Source organism: Bidens hawaiensis, unplaced genomic scaffold (assembly GCF_021521415.1).
Source record: "Bidens hawaiensis isolate Kalapana, Puna unplaced genomic scaffold, B.hawaiensis_p1.1 tig00001758_1, whole genome shotgun sequence".
Lineage (NCBI taxonomy): Eukaryota > Viridiplantae > Streptophyta > Magnoliopsida > Asterales > Asteraceae > Bidens > Bidens hawaiensis.
This window is the reverse complement of record NW_027491099.1, coordinates 1730119-1751488: the sequence shown is the minus strand read 5'-3', so window position 1 is coordinate 1751488 and position 21370 is coordinate 1730119. Positions and strand designations below refer to the sequence as shown.

At 37.7% G+C, this 21370-nt stretch overlaps 2 protein-coding genes across 2 annotated transcripts in view; one reads left to right on the top strand and one right to left on the bottom strand.

Moving 5' to 3' along the window:
- Positions 1–21370, bottom strand: part of LOC143597290 (NADH dehydrogenase [ubiquinone] flavoprotein 1, mitochondrial-like) — a 288480-nt gene that overhangs the window by 223000 nt on the left and 44110 nt on the right. The gene's annotated exons all lie outside the window — the stretch shown is intronic.
- LOC143597035 (glutaredoxin-like) lies at positions 17196–18360 on the top strand (the record flags this gene model as incomplete). The annotated part of the gene is made up of 3 exons (XM_077075658.1): positions 17196–17250; positions 18002–18100; positions 18180–18360. Coding segments are annotated over 3 exons (231 nt in total), but the record flags the coding sequence as incomplete, so codon positions are not given.

Here is a 21370-nt window from a genome sequence, read left to right as displayed (position 1 = left end):
AAATTTTATTTTCGTTAACTGTCTTAACACATTTTCCATTAGGATTTTAATTTATTTTTCTAATTCGCTATCTCAATCGCTATAACGAATTAAGACTAATTCATTACTGATTTGTCACCTTACATGCCTGATTCGTTAGTTGATTCATCCTTCTAGTTCGTTAGCTTAACATAGCGAATGATGAGTAACGAATCAACTGATTTGTTATATAAATATAACGAATTGGTCATTAACGAATCTCCTGATCCGCTGTCTGGTTCGCTGCCTTATTATAACGAATTGACCAGTAGCGAATGACCTAGTTCGCTGTTGTAATCACAACGAATTGCGAATCACCTGATTCGTTATGTTAGCGTAACGAATTGGCTCCGTCTTATCCAACCTTGACGAATTAGCCTATATACTTATCCAGACTTTGACTCAAGGGTCAAAGTCAAAATTGTCAAGAACAATAACAGTCACCAGACGTTAGATATGCGATTAAACCTTCGTTTCTTAACCAAATAACACGATTTAGGTATCAATGGATTCGGAATTATAGTGCCTACAAACACTAACCCTTAGTTCGTCCAAATACTCGTGTTTAAAGGGTGCGATTTAGGCATCTAGGTTACGGGTTCTTTTAGGTTATCGATTAACATATCAAACGTTAATGGATTTCAGTATTACTTGTTGTGTTTGATTCTTTTTCAACATACAAGAACAGATCTGTGATTTCCCAAGCCAATCCGAACCTAAACGAACGATTTCTAATTATAAACGTACCTTAAACGAGTCAAACTACAAGCACGGTTAAGCCTTGACGTTGTTTTGGTTCTTCACGACGATCTAGCACCAACGGGATCGGGTTTCCACCTTCGAATCTCGGCTTGGGTTATAGGATAGTGTTTGTGTGTGTTTTCCAAGGTGTAGGCTATGGTGTAGAGAATGGATAAAAATGGAAAGGTTTAGGGTTTAAGGGGTATTTATACTCCCTTAAGCCCATGGACCTAAGGCCCATTCCATTTCTTATTTCATCATCTAAAGTCCCAGCCCAACTCCTATTAGTTTACTTATTAAAACCGACACACGACACTTCATCGAATAAACAAAATTCCATTTATTTATTATAATCAAAAGTAGGATGTTACACACACCATCTATAAATAGATACATATATAAATTCTAAATGTATGTTACATCTTCACATTGCTTATATTCGTTTAATTTTATTCAGTATAATGGCCGATCAAATGGATCAAGATCCACCCGTTGCTCCTCAAGATCAAGAACAACCTCAGGAACAAGAAGAAGTCCAATTGCTATCTTTCGACAAGAAGCACAACATATGTGCTTATGTTGATTCAGATGTTGCTGATGAAGCTCTGTTTGGGGTTATGTTAGCATTTCTACGTCGTTTGGTGATACATTATGCTATAACTGCCAAACCTAAGGTTTATCAGAGTATTATTAGGCAGTTCTGGAATACTGCTGAGTTCGTTGACACCGAGAATCATATTCGAGCAACAATCAACAAATTCCTATAACTGTGGATGTTGATGTGAAGGAGGGTGCTTCGGTTTGGGGATAATGATGATAACCCAAGTGAGTTTGATAAAAGGTTAATCAAGGGCCTATTTACAAGGGTATTTTATGGTAGAAATATTGAAGATTCTATGTTTAACAAGAACAGACTGTGCCCACCTTACAAGTATCTGTTACACGTACTGATTCATTGCATGGGTGGTCGTAAAGGTGGTTTTGATGAATGTTGTATAAGTTTGCAATCGGCATTTGTGGCTCTTATTCTCAACAAGCCATTCAACTACTCAGAAATGGTTTTCGATCATCTGAAAGAACAAGTTCAACAAACGGCTCAGAAGAAGAAGTTCTTGATGTATCCCCGATTTCTACAGTTGATAATTCAAGACCTTATCCCAAACTTGGTGATTGATCGAACGTTAGTGGAAGATGTCCTTGATCTAGAACACATGAAGGCTGACACGGTGCGTAGAATGACGCTTTATTGTAAGGAGAGGCCACGGGACAAACGGATGATTGGTCATATCATTAACCCTGATTATCTATGTCCTCCCGAGGATCGCTGGATCCATGATGACTCGGATTCTGAGCGTGAGGGAGGAGAAGGTGGGAACGATGGTGATGATGATGATAATGATGGTGGAAATGGTGGTGATGGTGATGCAGCTCTTAGAGAGCAACATGCTGCCGTTAAAGCTGCGTTGGCTGCTACCACTGCAGCTCAACGTGAACGTAAACGTAAGGGTAAAGCACCAGCTTCTGAGGTTCCATCAAAGAGACGAGTATCAGCTGGATCTGGTGTACTCATTGGTGTTCCACCATCTCGTCCACAATCGGCCTTAACTGAAATACCATTGTCGTCTGCTACACTTTCTACTGTTCCTCCAACACCGTCTATGAGGCCTCCTCCACCTAGTGATGTCTCATTTATGAGAATTACAAGGCCTCAGGGACCAATTCAACCAGTTCATCCATCGTTGTATGCTATGCCACCAAACCGTCAGACAGACATGCTTTTGAATCTTCTTCATTTTTATGAAAACTAAATGTCTGCTGATCGTATGAATCAAGAATGCTTGATGGAGAACCAGAAGAAACTACTAAGTTATGTTTCTTTCTGTCTAAAAGAAACAAAAGCCTTACGTGAGATTGTTGAGTCTCAGGGGGTGAAGCTTAAAGAACAAGAGGATATGATCTTGCAATTGACTTGCAAAGATGATGCTTTAAAGAGGATCAAGAATGATGAGGAAGATCCTGATGAGTCTGGTGCTGGTGGTGAGCCTAAACAAACTTAAGACCCAGCTTCTGGTGCGGGTACGAGTTCTGTTGATGATTCGGGCAAACAGATTATTGTTTATCGTGATTATACGGCTGCTAAACCGATTGAGATGATCGAGGCCGATACGGTTATATTTATGGATGGTGAGGGGGTGATTAGAAGTATGGTAAATGCTGATGAGATAGATGTGGGGCAGTTTGTTGTTAAGTCGTTGACACGAGAGCAGATTGCGATCTTGTTTGGTCTGAATGATGACGAGATGACCGTGTTAGAGACTGAGCCGGATGCTAAGGTAATTAATGATTACGAGATCTTAAATGATCCTACTGTGGAGATGAGGACGGATTTTATTTATGAGAATGAGGAGGTTGAGGTGGAAGATGTGACTGCTGAGGATTACTCTGATCTGGTTCAACATACCAATGTTGATCAGGGTGCTCCGGTGTTTAATGAAGAAACGGTTAAAGAAGCAGAAGACCATCTTGAGAAGAATTCCAAAGGCAAGAATGTCTATTCTGATTCGCTTCTCGACCCATCTCTTAAGTAGATTAATAGTTGGTTCAGACACAAGCAAGCAAGTAAGATTATCAAAGCATTCAGGTTTGTTGATGAAGAACAGAAAGAAGAAGCTATTGCACGAGCCAAAGCCAACCAGAAGACTTCATTTAAGGCGGTGTCAAAGGTGCAAGGTAATATTATTTCTTGGATGTTTGAGTCTGATCTTAAAGTATGTATTGTCAAATGGGAGAAAGGCGTCCAGTACTACGAAAGGATGTCTGATGTTCTTTCATTACCGAGATGGGACGTACGTACTCTGGCGTACCGTCCATTCATTAATAGAGGTGGGAATAAACATGCAAGTTGGTTTCACCAACATCTTCTATTTGAAGTGCACCACGGGTTCAAATTTTTTAAACCACAGATTCCCATCCGTAAGCGTCTCAATGAGATTTACACAAGGACTGGTTGGAAGAAGTTGGTTCTTAAAGTAAAGCCGCCGAAGACGATGAAGCGGGTGCCAGTGAAGACAATGAACCAACACATGTATCTATCCTTCAACCGCTGGTACTATGATAATCGTACTGGCGAGGCCTTCATCGTTCTTGGTACAGGGTTGAAGACTTAGCTGATAAATATCATTGACCCGATGTGGTTGGTGAATTTAACAGAGACCGACAATGATGTGCTGCACAAGAACAAGATTCTGATTGAGCGCAATGAAGACTATGACCTGGCTATGCAGTTCCAACGTGTTGTGCGTGTGTGTTATGAAAATGGAATTCATAGTTGCAGAGACTGGCAGTCCAAGCGCTTCAATTAATTTAAAGACAAAGAGCTCAAGACGAGGGGGTGTCTGTTAGTGCACGGTTTTGCGTCTAGAGTCTTTGTATTTATTATTAATGTATTTGTCATTTTGATTAATGTAATAAATGATTAAGATATTAAGTTAGTTCGTTAAAGTATTAGTCTAGTTCGCTAAGGATGTTTAGCGAACTAGAATTAAGTTAGTTTCCTCCTGATTCGTTAAGGATGTTTAACGAATCAGGAGATGATTCGTTAAGGTTATTTATCTGTTTATGTATGTAACGAAGTAGTGTCTAGTTCTCTAGGGAATGTTAGCGAACTAGACCTATCTTCTATTTATAGTGAACTCTATTCACAAGTTATTTAAGTTTTGAGATTTAATTAACGAACCCCTGTCCGATCTCTCTCTCAATCTTCATATTAATATTATTAACATACACATACAATATATATAACATATTAACTATAGATCAATGGCAATGATGAACTAGATCCATATTTAGGTTAATCGAGAATCAACTCAGATCTTAGATCTGTGTTAGTAAGGGTAAACATGAGATCAAACACATTTTAATTCATAAATCAATAAACAACACATCTCGTTCATACAAACAAATTGAAAACAAGTAACAATTATATTATTCATTTTACTAATATCCTAATAGTCTTGGTAACGTTTTTTGTCAAGTCCTTGAGTCAACAAAAGTCAAACTTGTAACATTTCATAAAATAAAGTTTGTCAACACAAAGGTTGGTGAGCAATTCATAAGTTTGAGCATATAAGTACATAGTGATAAAAAGCCACAAAACTTGCATACGAAACAATAAAAAGCAATAACTTGGATATATAGATATCGCTAATAGAATTACGTTAGCGACACCTAGCTATAAGGGGATGTCAGATAGTCTAGACGTTAGCGACACCTAGCTATAAGGGGATGTCAGATAGTCTAGATTTTATAGTTATCTTTAATTGCATTACGTTAACGACACCTTGCTACAAGGGGATGCCAAGTAGTCTAGGATTTATAGATCAACCAACCAAAAGCGATAAACACATAGGCATAGAATCATAGAACACCAAATCGAGCAATTATTAAAGTAAAGTATACAATAACGTTTGTGGTTTAAGATTCAAGTAAATAAAGCGTTTAGTTTGATAAGTATGAAATGTCACCCCCAAAACAAAAGATGAAAAATGGGGGTATGAAAGTACTCACGTTCAAGTTATAAACTTGGTCGGTAAAATAACGGGTAACCGGAAGGATGAGGTTTAATGGGCAAGGTTTAGGTGAAAGGAAGTCTTGTATTTGAAAGGTTGTCTAGGAAGTCTTTAAATGGAATAAATGATAAGAAATGCAACAATTTAAAGTTTAAGGTTTAAAATATTTACAAATTTATAATAATAACCCTTTAAAAATGAAAGTTTGCTCGAAACCGGGTTAAAGTATCTAACCTTAATATTTACCCAACCAATGTTGAGTAATAAGGTGGGTAAAAATGCAAGAATGCAAGTTCCTTTGGAATAAAGATACTAAAACGGGTTTCAACGAGTATTTCGGGTTGCTGGTTCGGGTCTTGATAATTGGTCAAACCCAAAGTCAACTTTCCAAAATAATAAATGTTATGAGATAACACAATAAAACTTAATAAGACTTAACCAAGTATGTAGTTCTAATGTTTTAGAACTAACAATGTACGTTAAGCGAGTGTTCGGTTTTGTCGGTCCAAACTTTTTTATGAGATCAAGTTGGATCCAACATTTCCAAGTACTTAAGAGAATAATTAAAATCAGTTTGTAAACTATTTTTAAAGAAATATACAAGTTTTGATAGCTAAAAACACACTTGTGTGTCTTAAGCGAGTAAGAATCGGTTTAGTTTGGTTTGGTTCGGTTTCCATCTCTCAAATAGTTCATTGATGGTCTCCACATGTCCAAATATCCAAGAACTTGTATAATAATTTATAAATGAAGAAACTTAAGTTTTACAACCAAAAGTTAACAATAAAGTCTTTAAACAAAAGTTCGGTTTTGGTTCGGTTTCCATCTCACAATAAGTTCATAGATGGATTCCACATACCCATATATCATAGATCTTGTATAATAACGTACAATGAAAATATTTAAGTTCTACAACTAAAAAGTCAACTACAAGTCTTTTTAACAAAAGTTCGGTTTGGTCCGGTTTCCATCTCACAATGAGTTCATAGATGGTCTCCACATACCCAAGACTTGTACATGTGACTAACAAACTAAAATGAGCAGAAGTTAAGCATAAATGATATGTGCAAACAATTTATGTGAGTGTATATATATCAATAACAAGAAGTCCTCTATGAAGCCTTGCCTTATGAGGTCCGAAACTTAACCAACCGGAGTCGGAGAAGTAACTACCAAAGGTAACATGTGGTGTGTATTATATATATGTTGTACCACCATATTCAAGTATTAATAAGATTATAAAAGCTAATTAGAATGAAAGATTAAACTCGGTTTGACATTTGAAAGTCAAACCTTCAAGAATACTAAGAAAATAACAACCTTGAATCTATGGAGTTTGAGAGAGAATTTGGAGATGTAGCAAGAGTAAAATGAAGAAGATGGGTGTGTATATGTAGGGTAAGGGTCAAAGCTCCTTTGCAAGGTTCTCTTTTATGTTTACATGAAAATAGATTGGTTAAACAAACAAGCAAAACACAAAACAACAAACAAAACCCGTAATGTGTGCATGTCACCCTAGCGCCGCGCGAGCTCCTTCTTGCCCCTAGCCGCGCGGCGTGGCGTGCCCAGGGGGGAGGGGGGGCTGGCCCAGCTCGTCTAGTGTGGTTCGTTTCGCATCCGGAAGTTCGTTTTTGAAGTATTTTGCTCGTTTTAAAGTCGTTTTCGAATCCGTAAAAGAGGTTTTTCAAATTGAACACGTGGGAATTATTTAGTAACATAAAATCCAATATTTTATATATTTGAAATGTTCGGGATATAAATCAGGTCGGTTTACGTGATAAACGAATACACAAACGAATACAAATAGAACCCGAAATTGACGAATGTCACAAATCACCCCCTTAATTTCTGAATCGGAATAGGTGGACCTTTAACCTCGAACATGTCTCTTTTGTTCTGTTTAAGTTGACCCACAATCTTGACCTTCTCGGCTTCATAATCATATTGGTTCTCATCATCTTGGTCTTCACTTCTTGGAACTTCTCTTGATCCATGACTTTGTTCTTTAGGCTCTCCCGAACTCGACCTCCTTTATGACCTTGTCCCCGACCATTCCCTCGACCGCATGAACTCGCATAACCGCGCCTTTGGTCGCAATTCTTGTCATCTAATCGAGCGAACAACAGTTTTCCTTGATCCCCTTGTGTTCCCGAATCGTTTAACTTAGTTTGAATGGGATGGATTTCTTAACATAACCCAGAACTCCCACAGTTAATTTAATCGTGTATAACCGGCTTCTCGTTCGAAACGCCTTCATCATAAGTTTACCCTCGTTATCGTATAAGAGCAAATAATCTTCCTTCATATGAACATTACACCCGTTCTCCGTTGCTTGACCGAGACTTATTATATTATCTTTCAAACTTGGTATAAAATAAACATCGGATAAAACCCGATCACCTCCGGTTTTCGATTTCAACAAAATATTTCCTTTACCGCATATATCGACACACAACCCGTCCCCGAATTTTTACCTTACCCGTTATATTTTTGTTGAGTTCGGAAAAATACGACTGGTTACCTGTCATGTGGTTCGACGCTCCGTTGTCGAGATACCAAGTGTCCTTTTCCACCTTCTCGGCTTCAAGCCTTTTCTTCGGGTTAACTCGTTCTTCTTTTAAGTAAACCGTATCATGAAGATTTAAATAACTTTCCAGATCATGATCGGCTGGTTCATTCGTTTGAGTGAGATTTGCTTCTTGATTTTCTCGTATTCGTTCCGGACACGAGGACGCAAAGTGTCCCATCTCGTCACACCGAAAACATTTAATCTCGGAGCGGTCTTTCCTTTCTCTTACCCGTCCTTCGGTTTGGTACCATCCTTGTCCTCCGGTATCCCAGCCTCTTCCATGTTCCCATGAAGTCGACCCACATCTACCTCGGTTACCGGACTGATCATACGATTTGCTTTTGTAACTACCGTCTGATAGATTGAAAAGTAACTGACTTTGAGACTCAGAAGTGCGCTCTCTTCCTTGTAAACGTTCCTCAAGCGCCTTAAGTCTTCCTACAACATCTTCAAACCTCATACTATCGTGATCAACAGTTTGCTCGATTGATGCTACCAGGTTGAAGTATTTGTTTGGAACCGCGTCGAGTAACTTTTTCACCAAAACATCTTGCTCGAATACGTGACCAAGACCCGTTGCCATTGAAACCATACCGGTTATTATTCCCGCAAACTGATCGACAGTCTCGTCTCCCGCCATCTTGAGTTTCTCAAATTCACTTTTCAACGTTAAGAGTCCAGCCTTTTGGACTCGCTCGGCCCCAACAAACTGTGCCTTCAAAGCCGCTCATATTTCTCGAGCATTCTTGTATTGAGCAACCTGAAGAAGAATATTACCTTCCATAACTTGGAACAAAAACGACCTTGCCGTTTCATTCTTCTTCGCATCAATAGCCGCGCCCTCTTCCGGTTGAACGACTTCCCATAATCCTTGATCGTCCAAAATCGCTTCCAACACAATCAACCTGTGAAGCAGAATACATGGCGGCATCCAACTACTGCTCCCAGGTTCTTTGGATTCAACAACAGTTGCGCGACTATGGTCTGAATTTCTTACTTACACCTATTTGCATTGATAACACAGCTGCTATCTCAGTAACTAGCAATCCCGTGAAGCATAGTAAAACTAAACATATTGACATACGTCATCATTTTATACGGGATTGTGCTGAGAAGAAACTGATTGTGCTTGAAAAGGTGGATACGCTTGATAATTTCGCTGATCTTTATACTAAAGCGTTTGACAAAACGAGATTTCAAAACCTTATTGAGTTGAATGGGATGATCAATCCCGAGTAACCATGCTTTTCATGTTATATTTAAAAAAAAACGTCATTATCGCTTAAAATATGTCGGTTACCTCAGTTTGAAGGACTTGTCTTCTGATATGTTTTGGTCCTCATTTTCCACTTGTAGATTTTGAGGATAGCCATTAACCAACGGACTGCAAGTGACCGGGGCGGTTTATGATGAGTTTTCATTTTTTCGCTTAAAATTAGTCGATCGTACTTAGTTAGAAGGACACATACTAGTATGTGGTCGGTCCAGCTGATCCATTGGATCTTCGGGATAGCCGTTTACCTGAAGACTTTGTTTTGGTCGGGGCGATTAATGTTAAAATTTTTTAAGGGAAATGAAATTATTTTTCAAGTCTACTACTTCGTAAGAAGTTCGTTAGCTATGTTTAACAGAAAATTGATCCAACCTTGGAAAATGATAGATATACTGATTCTGTGTGCTTAACAAGTGAAGTTATTAGGCTTAAAAGGCTTTAGGACAGTCATTGTATGTCATGGTAACTTTTTATGGTGCGTAAAAGTAGATGTGATACAAACTAAAACTACTTGATTTTACGTGGAAACTCCTTACGAGTTTTGCATGTCTTCATATATATCTTTCCGAATGATAGGCAGAAAAGCGATTACCCAGTCATACACGAGCCCGTAAGTGTTCTGATTCCCGTGGAGATAGCGTTTCAAGAAACTGCAGTGATCCAGATTCGGGACTTGCAGTTGGTTACTACTCTGAAGTCTATGTAAATGTTTATCATAAAAAAAAAAAAAAAAAAAAAAAAAAAACTTATGAGTTATTGAAACATTCTAGAGTTCAACATATCAAGACTTCTTAATCATGGAATAAGAGAGAGAACGGGAAGGAGATGAAGAGTAATTACAAACTTAATCAGACACTAAGGGTCGAAGTCAATTCGGGGTGACTTGGGGAAAGCCAAATACGCTTTGAGAATAGATAGGAGGCATCATAAACTCTGAGTTGTTGCCCACTTAATTTTTGAGCTTAATTGAACTTAACTCGTATCACAGAAACGATGAAAACCATCTTAAGTTATTTACCTGCTTACAACCTGTCTCTATATGTCATAATACAGCTAAACACGGATCTTTGTGACAGTCACGTAGTTAGTATGATTCCTGTTAGGATCTTTTCTAAAACGTAGTAGTCCCTATCGAGACTGAAATTTGATCCCTTATACTTTAATTGTTAAAGTTTTCTTTTTATGTAGTCGTATGCTTTTATAAATGGTTACTTGGACTTGATCGTGTTATTTAATTCTTAAAGGGAAGTTTTAAAAGTTAATTGCAAGATGTTCAAATTATAAGGGTTGATTTTGTAAATATAGGCGATGTTGTTAAACAGGCGAACTTGTGAATAACTTCGCCTAGGCGAAGTTAACCGTAACTTCGCCTGTATAACTCCGCCCCTATATAAGGATTTTCAAAGGTCAAACTGTTCATAATTTTCAAATGCAGCGAACTTACTCCGATATTCCAGCGAACTTATCTGTTTCCGGCGAACTTGTCGTTTTTCCGATTCCTTATTCTTTTTCTCAGTTTCCGTTACCGATTCAAGGTTCGTAGTGTCGTTATATCTTATAATCGATGTTCATGGTTGTTAATCCTAGGTTGTTTCGACAACCGGTTAGTGACCTCGGACGTTCGATCCTTAAACCCGATTTCAAACCTTGTTTTACACGTGTTCATAAACAACCTAATCGTCTATATGTCCTTAATACCATGTGTTTTAGTCTCCTAAATCTTCAAAATTGGCCGAAACACCAAACTTTTCAATGTTGATTCTGCTTACTGTTGTCGATTCAGATTCAGGCGAACTTAAGGTTTAGGCGAAGTTATCCGTAACTTCGCCTGAGTCTAAACTTCGCCTGAGGCGATGTTGTGGTGAGGCGAAGTTATCATTAACTTCGCCTGGACCTTTTAATTTTTTAATGATTAGACGAACTTAAAGATGAAGCGAAGTTGTTCCCAACTTCGCCCCAACTTTAACTTCGCCTATACAGAATTTATCACAACTTCGCTCATGGTAATAAGCAAACTTGTGTTAAACCTTAACGTATATCTAACTTGGTTCGTTTGTTGCAGATATGGCTGCAGTAGCAGGTGCCGGAGGTGCTGGAGGCGATGACGGAGATAATCAGAGACAATTCTTTCCGGGTCACAACATGTTCATCACCTTAGACCCGGAAACGAGCGGTGTTGAAGACTACCGTGAGATCATCACATTCCTCATTCGCTCGAGGATATTCCACGCTATCACGACGACTCTGCCGATATCCTTACCCAATATCGAGGATTTCTGGCAGACGGTGGAGTACGATTGCCGTGTTGAGCCCCCGGTTATGCGAGCAACCGTCAACAACCAAGAAGTTCAGTTCTCGTCTGAACAAATACGGGTGGCGTTACGTTTCGGTGAGGAGACTAGGAATGACCCTACGGAGTTTGTTGCTCCGTTTCGTGATGGAGCATTTCTAAGAATGGGCTATTCTGGTCCATTGGGCGATACCCAGAGACGGAAGGGGTTCCTGCTCGATCAGTGGCTCTTCCTCATGCACGTCATGATTGTGTGTATGTCAGGGAGGAAGGCGGGTACTGACGGTATGGGTGCGACCATGCAGTCCGCAATGACTGCTCTGACCTATAACAAACGTTATAGCTTCAGTCAGATGGTCTTTTACGAGATCGATAGACAGAGGAGGGCGATGGCTCGTGAGCGGTTCATAATGTATCCAAGATTCATCCAGATGATCTTGAACCATGTGGCTCCAAATTTGCCACAACGACGCCCAATAAGATATGTGGAGAGTGTGAGCAAACTTATCTTTGCTCAATGCCGTACTTCGAGTGCGAGGAGCAAGCCTGAACGTCGTCCAAGGCATACTCCACTCTTTGGGTTCTTAATAAACCCGGGGTATGTGCCAGCTCGGGGGGATGAGTTCAGAGACCCTCAACCACAACAGGCAGGAGCAACTCGTGATGTACCTACTGTGCCTGTGGTGTCGGCTGAGGAGGATGTAGACCTTAATGCTGCATTTGGCGGCCAAGGATTCTTCGACATGGATCGTTTTGATCCACAAGAAGAAGTGCAGGTTTCTACTGCACAGGTTCGGGAAGTGATTGTTACTAGAGCAGCTACGACGGTGGCAGACTCAGATCTTGATGACGTTATGGATGAGGCGAGGAGGATGTTGGTGAGACGTGAGAGGACGTTGGGGAAGAGGAAGAGGACGGTTGATGATAGTGAATCAGAAGAAGAGGAAGAAGATATCCACAAGTTGATTAGACGTTCAAGACGGGAGAGGACAGGTGCAGGTATGGGAGCTGGAGAGACTTCAAGGGTTGTACGTTTTGTTCCATCCGGACTGTCAGGTATGTCGATTGTTCCTACTTCTGTACAGGTTACAAGCGCCGCGGATGTTCCCGTGGTGGCTACATCAGCTGTCGGCATCCCATCCATCACACTACAGACGACGACTCCGGAGATTGTGTCGTTACCACCTCCAACGCTTACTCCTTCAGAGGTGGTGGCACAATTTGTAGAGTCTACCGTCATTGCAACTGCAGGGTTGTCGGTCACGATACCACCTGCGGTTACATCCACAACTGCTTCTGACGTCCCGGTTACATTCGAGATCCCTGCTGAGTATACTCTAGATACATCTAACATGAGGTTTGATTTCGATGCAACCCTCTCAGACTCGGAGAGAATAGCTGCACTTGAGCGGGTCGTGGCAGAGCAATCGAGGATAAACTTTATCCAGACCCAGGCTATTCAGCGCCTTGTAGCAGAGAATCAACTACAGTCGTCCCTCCTGGTTGAACATGGGCGAATTATAGATGCTATGAAGGAGTTCTTGGCATCTCAGGGGGAGACAGGCTGTAGAGGCGACGAGTTAAGGACGAAGAAGAGAAATGACAGAGACGATGATCCCAATGCACCGAAAGGTGCAGGTGGTGAGTTGCCAAGAACTACTCAAGCTCTTGGGACTTCCACAGCTCAGGGGGAGTCTGCAGGTGCAGTTGGTGGTGATGAGGTGATGATGGTTGATGATGATGATGATATGATAGATGCGTTGAAAGAATTGGATGATGATATGCTAGAGGATGATGTGATGATAGATGACGATGTGCTGCCTGATGAGGAGATTGAGAAGATTGGAGCACAGATTGTGATTGAAGATAAGATTGAAGAAGGTGAAATAATTGAAGAAAATGTTGAACACGAGATCCCAGATGTTGAGAAAGCCGATATTGGTACTGAGATGGAGAATGATGAGACAGAGTGGGAGGAGCAGCCTAGGTGGAAAGAAGGATATGCTCATTGGTTTATTAAGACTAAAAAGCCTGCTGTTCCAACCATGTTCAAGAAGAATTATAATATCAAAGGCTATGCTGAAGCGAAGAAAGGGATTATTTGCTGGATCTATGATGAGCAGTTGAAGCTCTTTGTGCTCAAACGGTATGACGGCGTTCAGTATTTTAAAAGAATGTTAAGGTCGTTGAATACACGGCCGGAATGTGAAGTGAAAGACTTAGCCAGATTGGGGTTAATCAATCGAAGTGACGATAATATGGCTAGAGTCATTGAGAAAATTGTTTGGAAAGAGAGTATAAAATAGAAGAAGTTTGAGCTGTTGAAGCCTCAAAAGGGAAAACTTGTTGAGGACAAGGATAGAGGTCTAAGAACTGATGGAAAACCTTGGATGGTAATGAAGTATAAACCGATCCGGTGCCTGAAAGAAGTACCGATGAAGCTAATGCCCAAGGATGTGCTTAAAGACCTAAAATGGTGGTACGTGGATTGTGAGACAGCAGAGGCTGTGATGGAAGACGAGGATGAACAAGAGTTCCTTAGAGTTTACGATCCGATGCATTTGGTAAACTTATCGCAAGCTGATCTGAAGGTGCTTAATGAGAAGAAAATCTTTTATATTCCTGCTTGGAAGGATGAAGCGAGGAAGTATCAAAGAGTCGTGTCAGTTTGTGTTAGAGAAGGAGTGCATGCGTGAAGATAAAGGATTACAAGACAAGAGCTTAAAGATCAAGATATGAAGCTACTGCCAAGGGGGAGTCTGTTGGTGCATAAATGTCAGTAGTTCATAGTCTAGAGTCTGTAATCGAGTCTGTAATGTTATTTATGTTTTTGTTTAAGCGAAGTTGTTAACAAGTTCGCCTAGGCGAACTTGTTGAACAAGCGAAGTTATGGACAACTTCGCCTGACCATATCAGGCGAAGTTGTCGTGTATTTATATTAGATGTTACGGCTTGATTGTGAATCGAGTTGATAGTTGTTAGCAGTTTTGGTTAACGAGTTTGTTCGATAACGTGAGTCTGTAATAGTGATATCGTATCACGTGTTCGGTTATCAATATAACGTGTTCGTTTATCGTATCGTGTTTGTTTGATTTGCTTTCTACGCTCGTAACGATCTACGCAGGGATTCCGCACCTGAGTAGACCGGGATATCTCGTGTGATCCATCCAGGGAACCTACACCTTCAGCTTTGTAACCTGCAGTGATATCCTCTGTTCGCTTTGGGTGGGATTATCGGTCTTTCTTCGGCATCTATCATTGACGTCTTTTTTCTTTCCCGTCGGTAAACACTTAACGGTATCGAACTCCCTTGCTCCAGTCCGTTGAAACAAGTACAAACAAAACAACCCTAAACAACTTTTCAGAACCGGATCCTTTTGCTCGCTTAACACCGATCAAGAAACCTCTTGAAAAAAATGTGTCACTATGCAATAAAAACTTTAATGGCTTAAAAGTTTATTTTGCTTTTGCTTCTTCTTCGTAACCGGTGGCCACAAATATATCTCCTAGTTTTACTTGGGAGACCACTTTATTCTCCTTTAAAAAAACAAATATGACCCAACAACCTTCAAAACCCAAAACCTAGTTTGGAATAAAACAGAAGGACGCTCTTGTTTCTTGTAACCAAGAGGGTGAGAACCCACCTGGTTTGTGATCACAACAAGACCAGCGCTGCCTTGCTTGTACAAAACCTGCGAATCTTGCGGTAACAACACAAACACGAACAAATCCCTTCTGTTCGATCTACAACCCTCGTCTCGCCGCTCGAACACAGACCCGGTTGTTCTTGGTTTGTTTCTCCTACGATCTTGGGGTTATTCAATCCTAACTCTGATACCAATTAACGGCCCTGATCGAATTAAACACGAGAATATATTTGGCACAACTCACCAATTTTATTAATCAAGAAAATAACTCAAAACTTGATCAATTCTCTCTTAACCCTTACATAAATTCTTTGGGGTTATATACAGGCTCGAATACAATTAGAGTAAAACACAAACTCCTATTTATCTATAAATAAAATTCCATCTCCATCTAATAAATAAAATAGATAATTATCTCTAATTGCAATAATTAAATAATTAATGAGATCGATCCATTGGCTCGAACCGTCCCCACCTTCCCGACCCATAACTCAGTTCGGGAATTAACTCCAACAAAAACTACATAACCTACTTGCAATGGCAATCATAAGATGCAGACATCTAGTTAATTCCATTCCAAATTTCATCATAGATCGAACCATTTATTCCGGTGCCCAAACTAAATCATCTTGGCATTTTGTTACTTAACACTTTGTTCCAGATATCACCAATACTTGTAAACATGTTTTTGTACCAACGCAAGATGACATGATTTATATATGTTTGTAGTGCGAGAAACTCTTCTTGTATTTAAGAAAACAGACTGTAGTCGCAGAGTACATTAAAAAAATAATTGTAGCTACTAAGAGCATTTACATCCCATCCTCTATAATTATATAATTATGTGTGGGGAGTTTGTAAATTATGGGGTAAGGTTGCTAGTGATTGTGAGTGTAAATTATAGGGTGGAGAGAGAAATGTAGTGATTTTTTGTAAATTTGGGGAAACATTTGGGGAACATTGTTTGCCCCTATTTATTTTTTAATATTTGTTGGATTTGTTGTGAGTAGAGTAGAGAGAAAACTGTAATGATAAAGGTATAAAAAATATTAAAAAGAAAGAAAAGAATGTTTTGGGAGAGTAATGGAGGTGTTTTGGACACGTGCAAGTCATTCGAATCACAAAAGTTGCGTAGTGATCTTTTATATTTCCCAATTAATATATATGTTTGTAGCGTGACATGTTCATCCTGTATATCAGAAAATAAACTCTAGTCACAATGTAATGTTATTTTTCAACATTTGTTGATCTTAAAAATATTTATTACTTTGGTGTTTTTTATTTATTTTGTATTCGTATTTTTACTTTTAAATTTAGTTTTTCTATTAGTTAATCTATTATTTATTTTTGTTTCACATTTATTGTACAATTATTTTATCTAATAAATCCAATACCTTCTTTTTTTATATCAATCAATCTTTTCTTATCTTTTTTTAAGTAACTCGTTCTAAATATTTAACGGAAATTATAATACCTATATATGTCCCATTCTTGTTACTTAAGGTAAAGGTCAGGGACCAATAATGTATTATTTTAATAATGTCAACATATTTTAAACATTATTTATTCGGCTGGTAAAACCAGGCAGCGCGTTACAACAACGAGTTGACGTATATTCGGTGGGCATTGGTTACGTTAGTAAAAGTACCTTAATAAAACCCAAAATATAAATTAATTGAATTAAAATATGAAAAAATTAACATAAAAAAAAATATTTAAAGCGATGTTTATTCGGTTGATAAAATCGGGAATTGGTAAAATCCGAACGTTAAAGCCTGGGCATTGGTAAACCCGAGCGTTACGACAGTGAGTTGACACGAATTCCGTTAATTGACGGAAGTTAAAATTAGTACTTAATATTGTTAGAAAATGAAAACCTTAACTTTTTAATCTTAACACTTAATCTTGTTATTTTAAAAAAACATCATAGACTAACTTGGTAATTGTGTAAAAACCAAAAGTTGGAGCCTCCGTACCTAAACAAGTTAATTAAAGACCAAAAAGGTTGCAGTTTATGCGGTAACGAGTAGAAAGGCCATAATCTTTAATAACCAAAACTAGTATTAAATTGTAAAAAAATATATATAAAAAATTGCTGACGGAGGCTGGATCTTCCTTCAAAGCTATCGAGCTTGATCTTGAAAGTCAGTCACTTCCATTCCATTTAGCATTATATTTACACCTGTATATTATATTTATATTCTGATTGCTCAATTTACCTTTCTCTTTTTAATCCATTTTACATCTTTCTCTTGTTAATATAATAATATACACCTAATAATTTGGATTAGGATTTTTTATATATGTTAATAATATTTATTTCACAATGCAATAAAAGTGGTTATTTTAACCCTAAGGTGTGAACGAGCTGAGCCTCGACTCGACTCGACTCGTGAGTCTTTATTTTAAGCTCAGGATCGGCAAGTTTATTATTTATTATTCATATAGGCTTTTGTTTGTTTGTTTTTTATGTATTTTGAGAAAAACCTTAAACGAGCCTAAGCTTGGCTGTCAAGTACCTTAAACTAGCCAAAGCTTGGCTATGCAGTGTGAAATTAATACATAGACATCTAGAAGAGGTAACACTTAAAAATACACAAGGCTCGTGAAGGCTTGACGACCCTAAATGAGCTTCCCATACAAGGCTCGACCTCGGGGTTGAAAACTAAAGAAGCTTAATTTTAGGCTCGGGTTCGGATTGAGTTCAAAATAGGCTGGCTCGTTTCGAGGTTTTTGTCAATTTGATCTCGAGTAGCTTGAGTGCAGCTCAGCTCGTTTGCGACCTCAACAAACTTTAATGAATCGCGAGTCCTTACATAATGTTTTGCCTTCATAATGATGATTTATTTGCTTTACTGGAATGTGTCTAAAACACGTCTGTATCTATGTCTAAAGGTGATGGAAGTGAGCTGCAAGCAGCATTACACGAGTGGACCGGTCAACGAACTGTACCAAATGTGTTTATTGGTGGCAAGCACATTGGTGGCTGTGACAGTAAGGGTTTTTAGGCTTCATGTTTTACATATTTTGTGATTAATAGAATGTAATGTTTTCACAACATTTTTATATGTAGGTACCACTGCTATGCACCAATCAGGGAAGCTGATTCCCGCGTTGACTGAAGCTAAAGCAATTGCTACCAAGTCATAGGAGAACCGTTCTCATGTTATCTTAATAAGTGGTATTGTGAACTTTCTGAATTTATGTTTATGAGCATTGTTTGCTGAACTTATGGTTTGAGCTTGATGACTGAGACACTAGACACTAGCATTGTTTACTCGTGAACTGTTCTCATGTTATCTTAATAAATGGTCATATGCACTTTATGAACTTGTGTTTATGAGCCTGTGCTTGGATTGTTTTAGTAAAATAAATTAAAATGGGTAAATGTGTGCAGGATGAGGAAATTGCAATTGAATTTTTGGGTTGGGTAAATATGCAATTAATGAGGGGATGTATGTCATTGTCTCCTATTTTTATTTATCTATATAAAGTTTTTAGTTTTACGTTATATTAAATAATACGAAATTATAAATAATTAATAATTATGTTTTACAAGTATATGTAAAAACTGTGGATGATTTTGTGGCTCTGGAGAGGAAATGAGTGTTTTAAAGAGCGGGTTTTTTTCTATTGTAACAGCTTGCTGGGTAGTTTCATGACATTTTAACCTTCCTATCATTGATGCTCTAAGTTCATCATGTGCACCCAAAAACAAACACACACTGCCTACAACCATTACAAAAGCTTTATATGATACATATCATACTCACCCAACGGGTCAAATCCACCTGTTTCCTGCTCCTGATCAGAACCCATGACCCAGTCAAATTAATTAGATTTGTATTAATTGCCATTTAAGAGCATTTTCAGTTCATCCCCTCAAAATTTGTGAGCTTTTGCAAATTATATGGTGGGGTTGTGAGTAGTGAAGATATAAAATGTAGTGATTTTTTTTTTTTAATTTGGGGATCGTTTTGTTTGCTTCTATTTATTTTTAATTTTATTGAACGTGGTTATGAGTGAAGGAAAAAGAAAATGTAATGATAAAGATATAAAAACGTATTATTAAATTAAACAGAAGAAAGAATTGTAGTGATTATTAAGTAACTATAGAGATGGATGAATGATGAGTTGAGAATGCTCTAAATAAGTTGTTTATGGTGAGAATAAGGGGAGTTGAGTATATGGAGATATGCTTGTATTTCAATTTTAAAAATATCGATCTTTTGATTCAGAGCATCTATCATTATACTAATTCAAACAATATTCTAGTAGTACCAATCTCCTTCACCGAGTAACTTAACAAATTTGGAATTTTGTTTTAAATACATCTCACAGTTTTTTAAATGCTCCACACTGTTTACTCTACCTAAAGACGATTTTTTTTTTCCCATTCACTGATACAAAAGTATGTACATCTCAACCAATGTTTTAAAAACCGGTATTTTACTTGTACCGGATTGGGTTAAAAAATGATACAACCGGTTGAACCGGGTTATACCGGGAGGTTCAACCGGTTGAATATTACCTTATAATTTTCTATAAATGTAACTTTAATCCAAAAATAACCCAAAACTAAATGATTTTATAACAAACAATTAATCCAAAGTTAATCCATATTAAAAAAATAATGCAAAAGCATTCAATCTTTAAAAAATAATTCTAAAGTTTAAAGTGCAAATATAAAAAAATTATCGGACTTAAAACCGATTTGCCGGTAAAAACCGGTACTTTAGACAAAAACCGCCGGTACGATGTTCTATCAAACCGGCCAAAAGTACCGGACTCAAAATACCTACTTATTGTGCGAAATCCGATTTAACCGGTTTAAACCGGTTTTTAAAACACTGATCTCAACTATAATATAATCCTCTTTTCGAAGAAAAAAAAAACACAGGATCCGTGTTATTCTTAAAAACATTATCATAGAAAAGGAAAAGGTAAACTTGGTTAAGAAAAAAATATCTATGACATGGAAAGTAAAGTCCTTGTTGAAATGGATGTATGAGCTATAGACGAGTTGACTTTGCCTCCTTTTGAACTTAAAAGATGTTACTCAAATTTATTCGATTACTTTAAAAGCTTTCTTGACGTAAGTTCTAACTCTGCTTAAGAAACACTTGAGCTTAATCCAACTATCTAAGAACTTCGAAAATACTAAAAAAAAGTATAAATATGTATCAATAATGCAAACCGACACAAATCTGGCCTAATTTTTTGTATAAAGATGTGAGTATATCTAATATGAGTTCAAACACATTCTTGTAAATAGTATTACAACTTAAATAATTTTGTTAGTTTTAACCTATTTATATATAGATATGTGTACTTAAGTTGAACCGAACGTATATATATCCTTCTAGAAAGATATTTGAACCATTATATTAATCTTTGATAGCAACAAGTATAGACTAGCATAATTATATGTCACTTCGTAAAGCCATTTTGGTCGATGACATGAATATGCAACACATATTAGGGAGGCGTTGAGGAGAATATATTCTTTATACATACGTGTGGCTGAGAAAAGAGATTTTCATGAATAGTAAAATTATAGAGACTGACATAAAAATAGTTTTTAACGGTCACATGGTACGTTTTGACTACGTTTCTTATCACAAGCTTCTATAAGTTGCATTAACAGAATTTATTGTGAACCGATTAGATCCACAAATACACAAATGACCACATATCATCAATAGGTTAGTTTGGTGGTTCAAGGTTTTAAAGACAATTTAATAAGTTTTAGCTTATAATATAACTTGTATATCAAATATTTAAAAGTTAAAAATTCATAGTTTTCAACATTAAGTGCTTTAAAAATATAAAAATATGTACACCAAAAACATATAATATTATGAAAAAGTAAGCAACCCGTTCTTTTGAATATATACGCCGAGTTCATGTCAACCCATGAAAACACATAGTACGTCACAAAATGAACGATAAACCCACAAACACGAGCCATTTTCAACATTAAGTGCTTTAAAAATATAAAAATATGTACACCAAAAACTTATAATATTATGAAAAAGTAAGCAACCCGTTCTTTTGAATATATACGCCGAGTTCATGTCAACCCATGAAAACACATAGTACGTCACAAAATGAACGATAAACCCACAAACACGAGCCATTTAAAATGCTTTTGAATTCAAATTTCGCATATAACTAAAACATAACTCAAGAAGAAGCCTATAAACCAGACAACACTTTAAACAGCAATAAGAGTGACAATTTGATTCACAAGTCAGGCTAAAA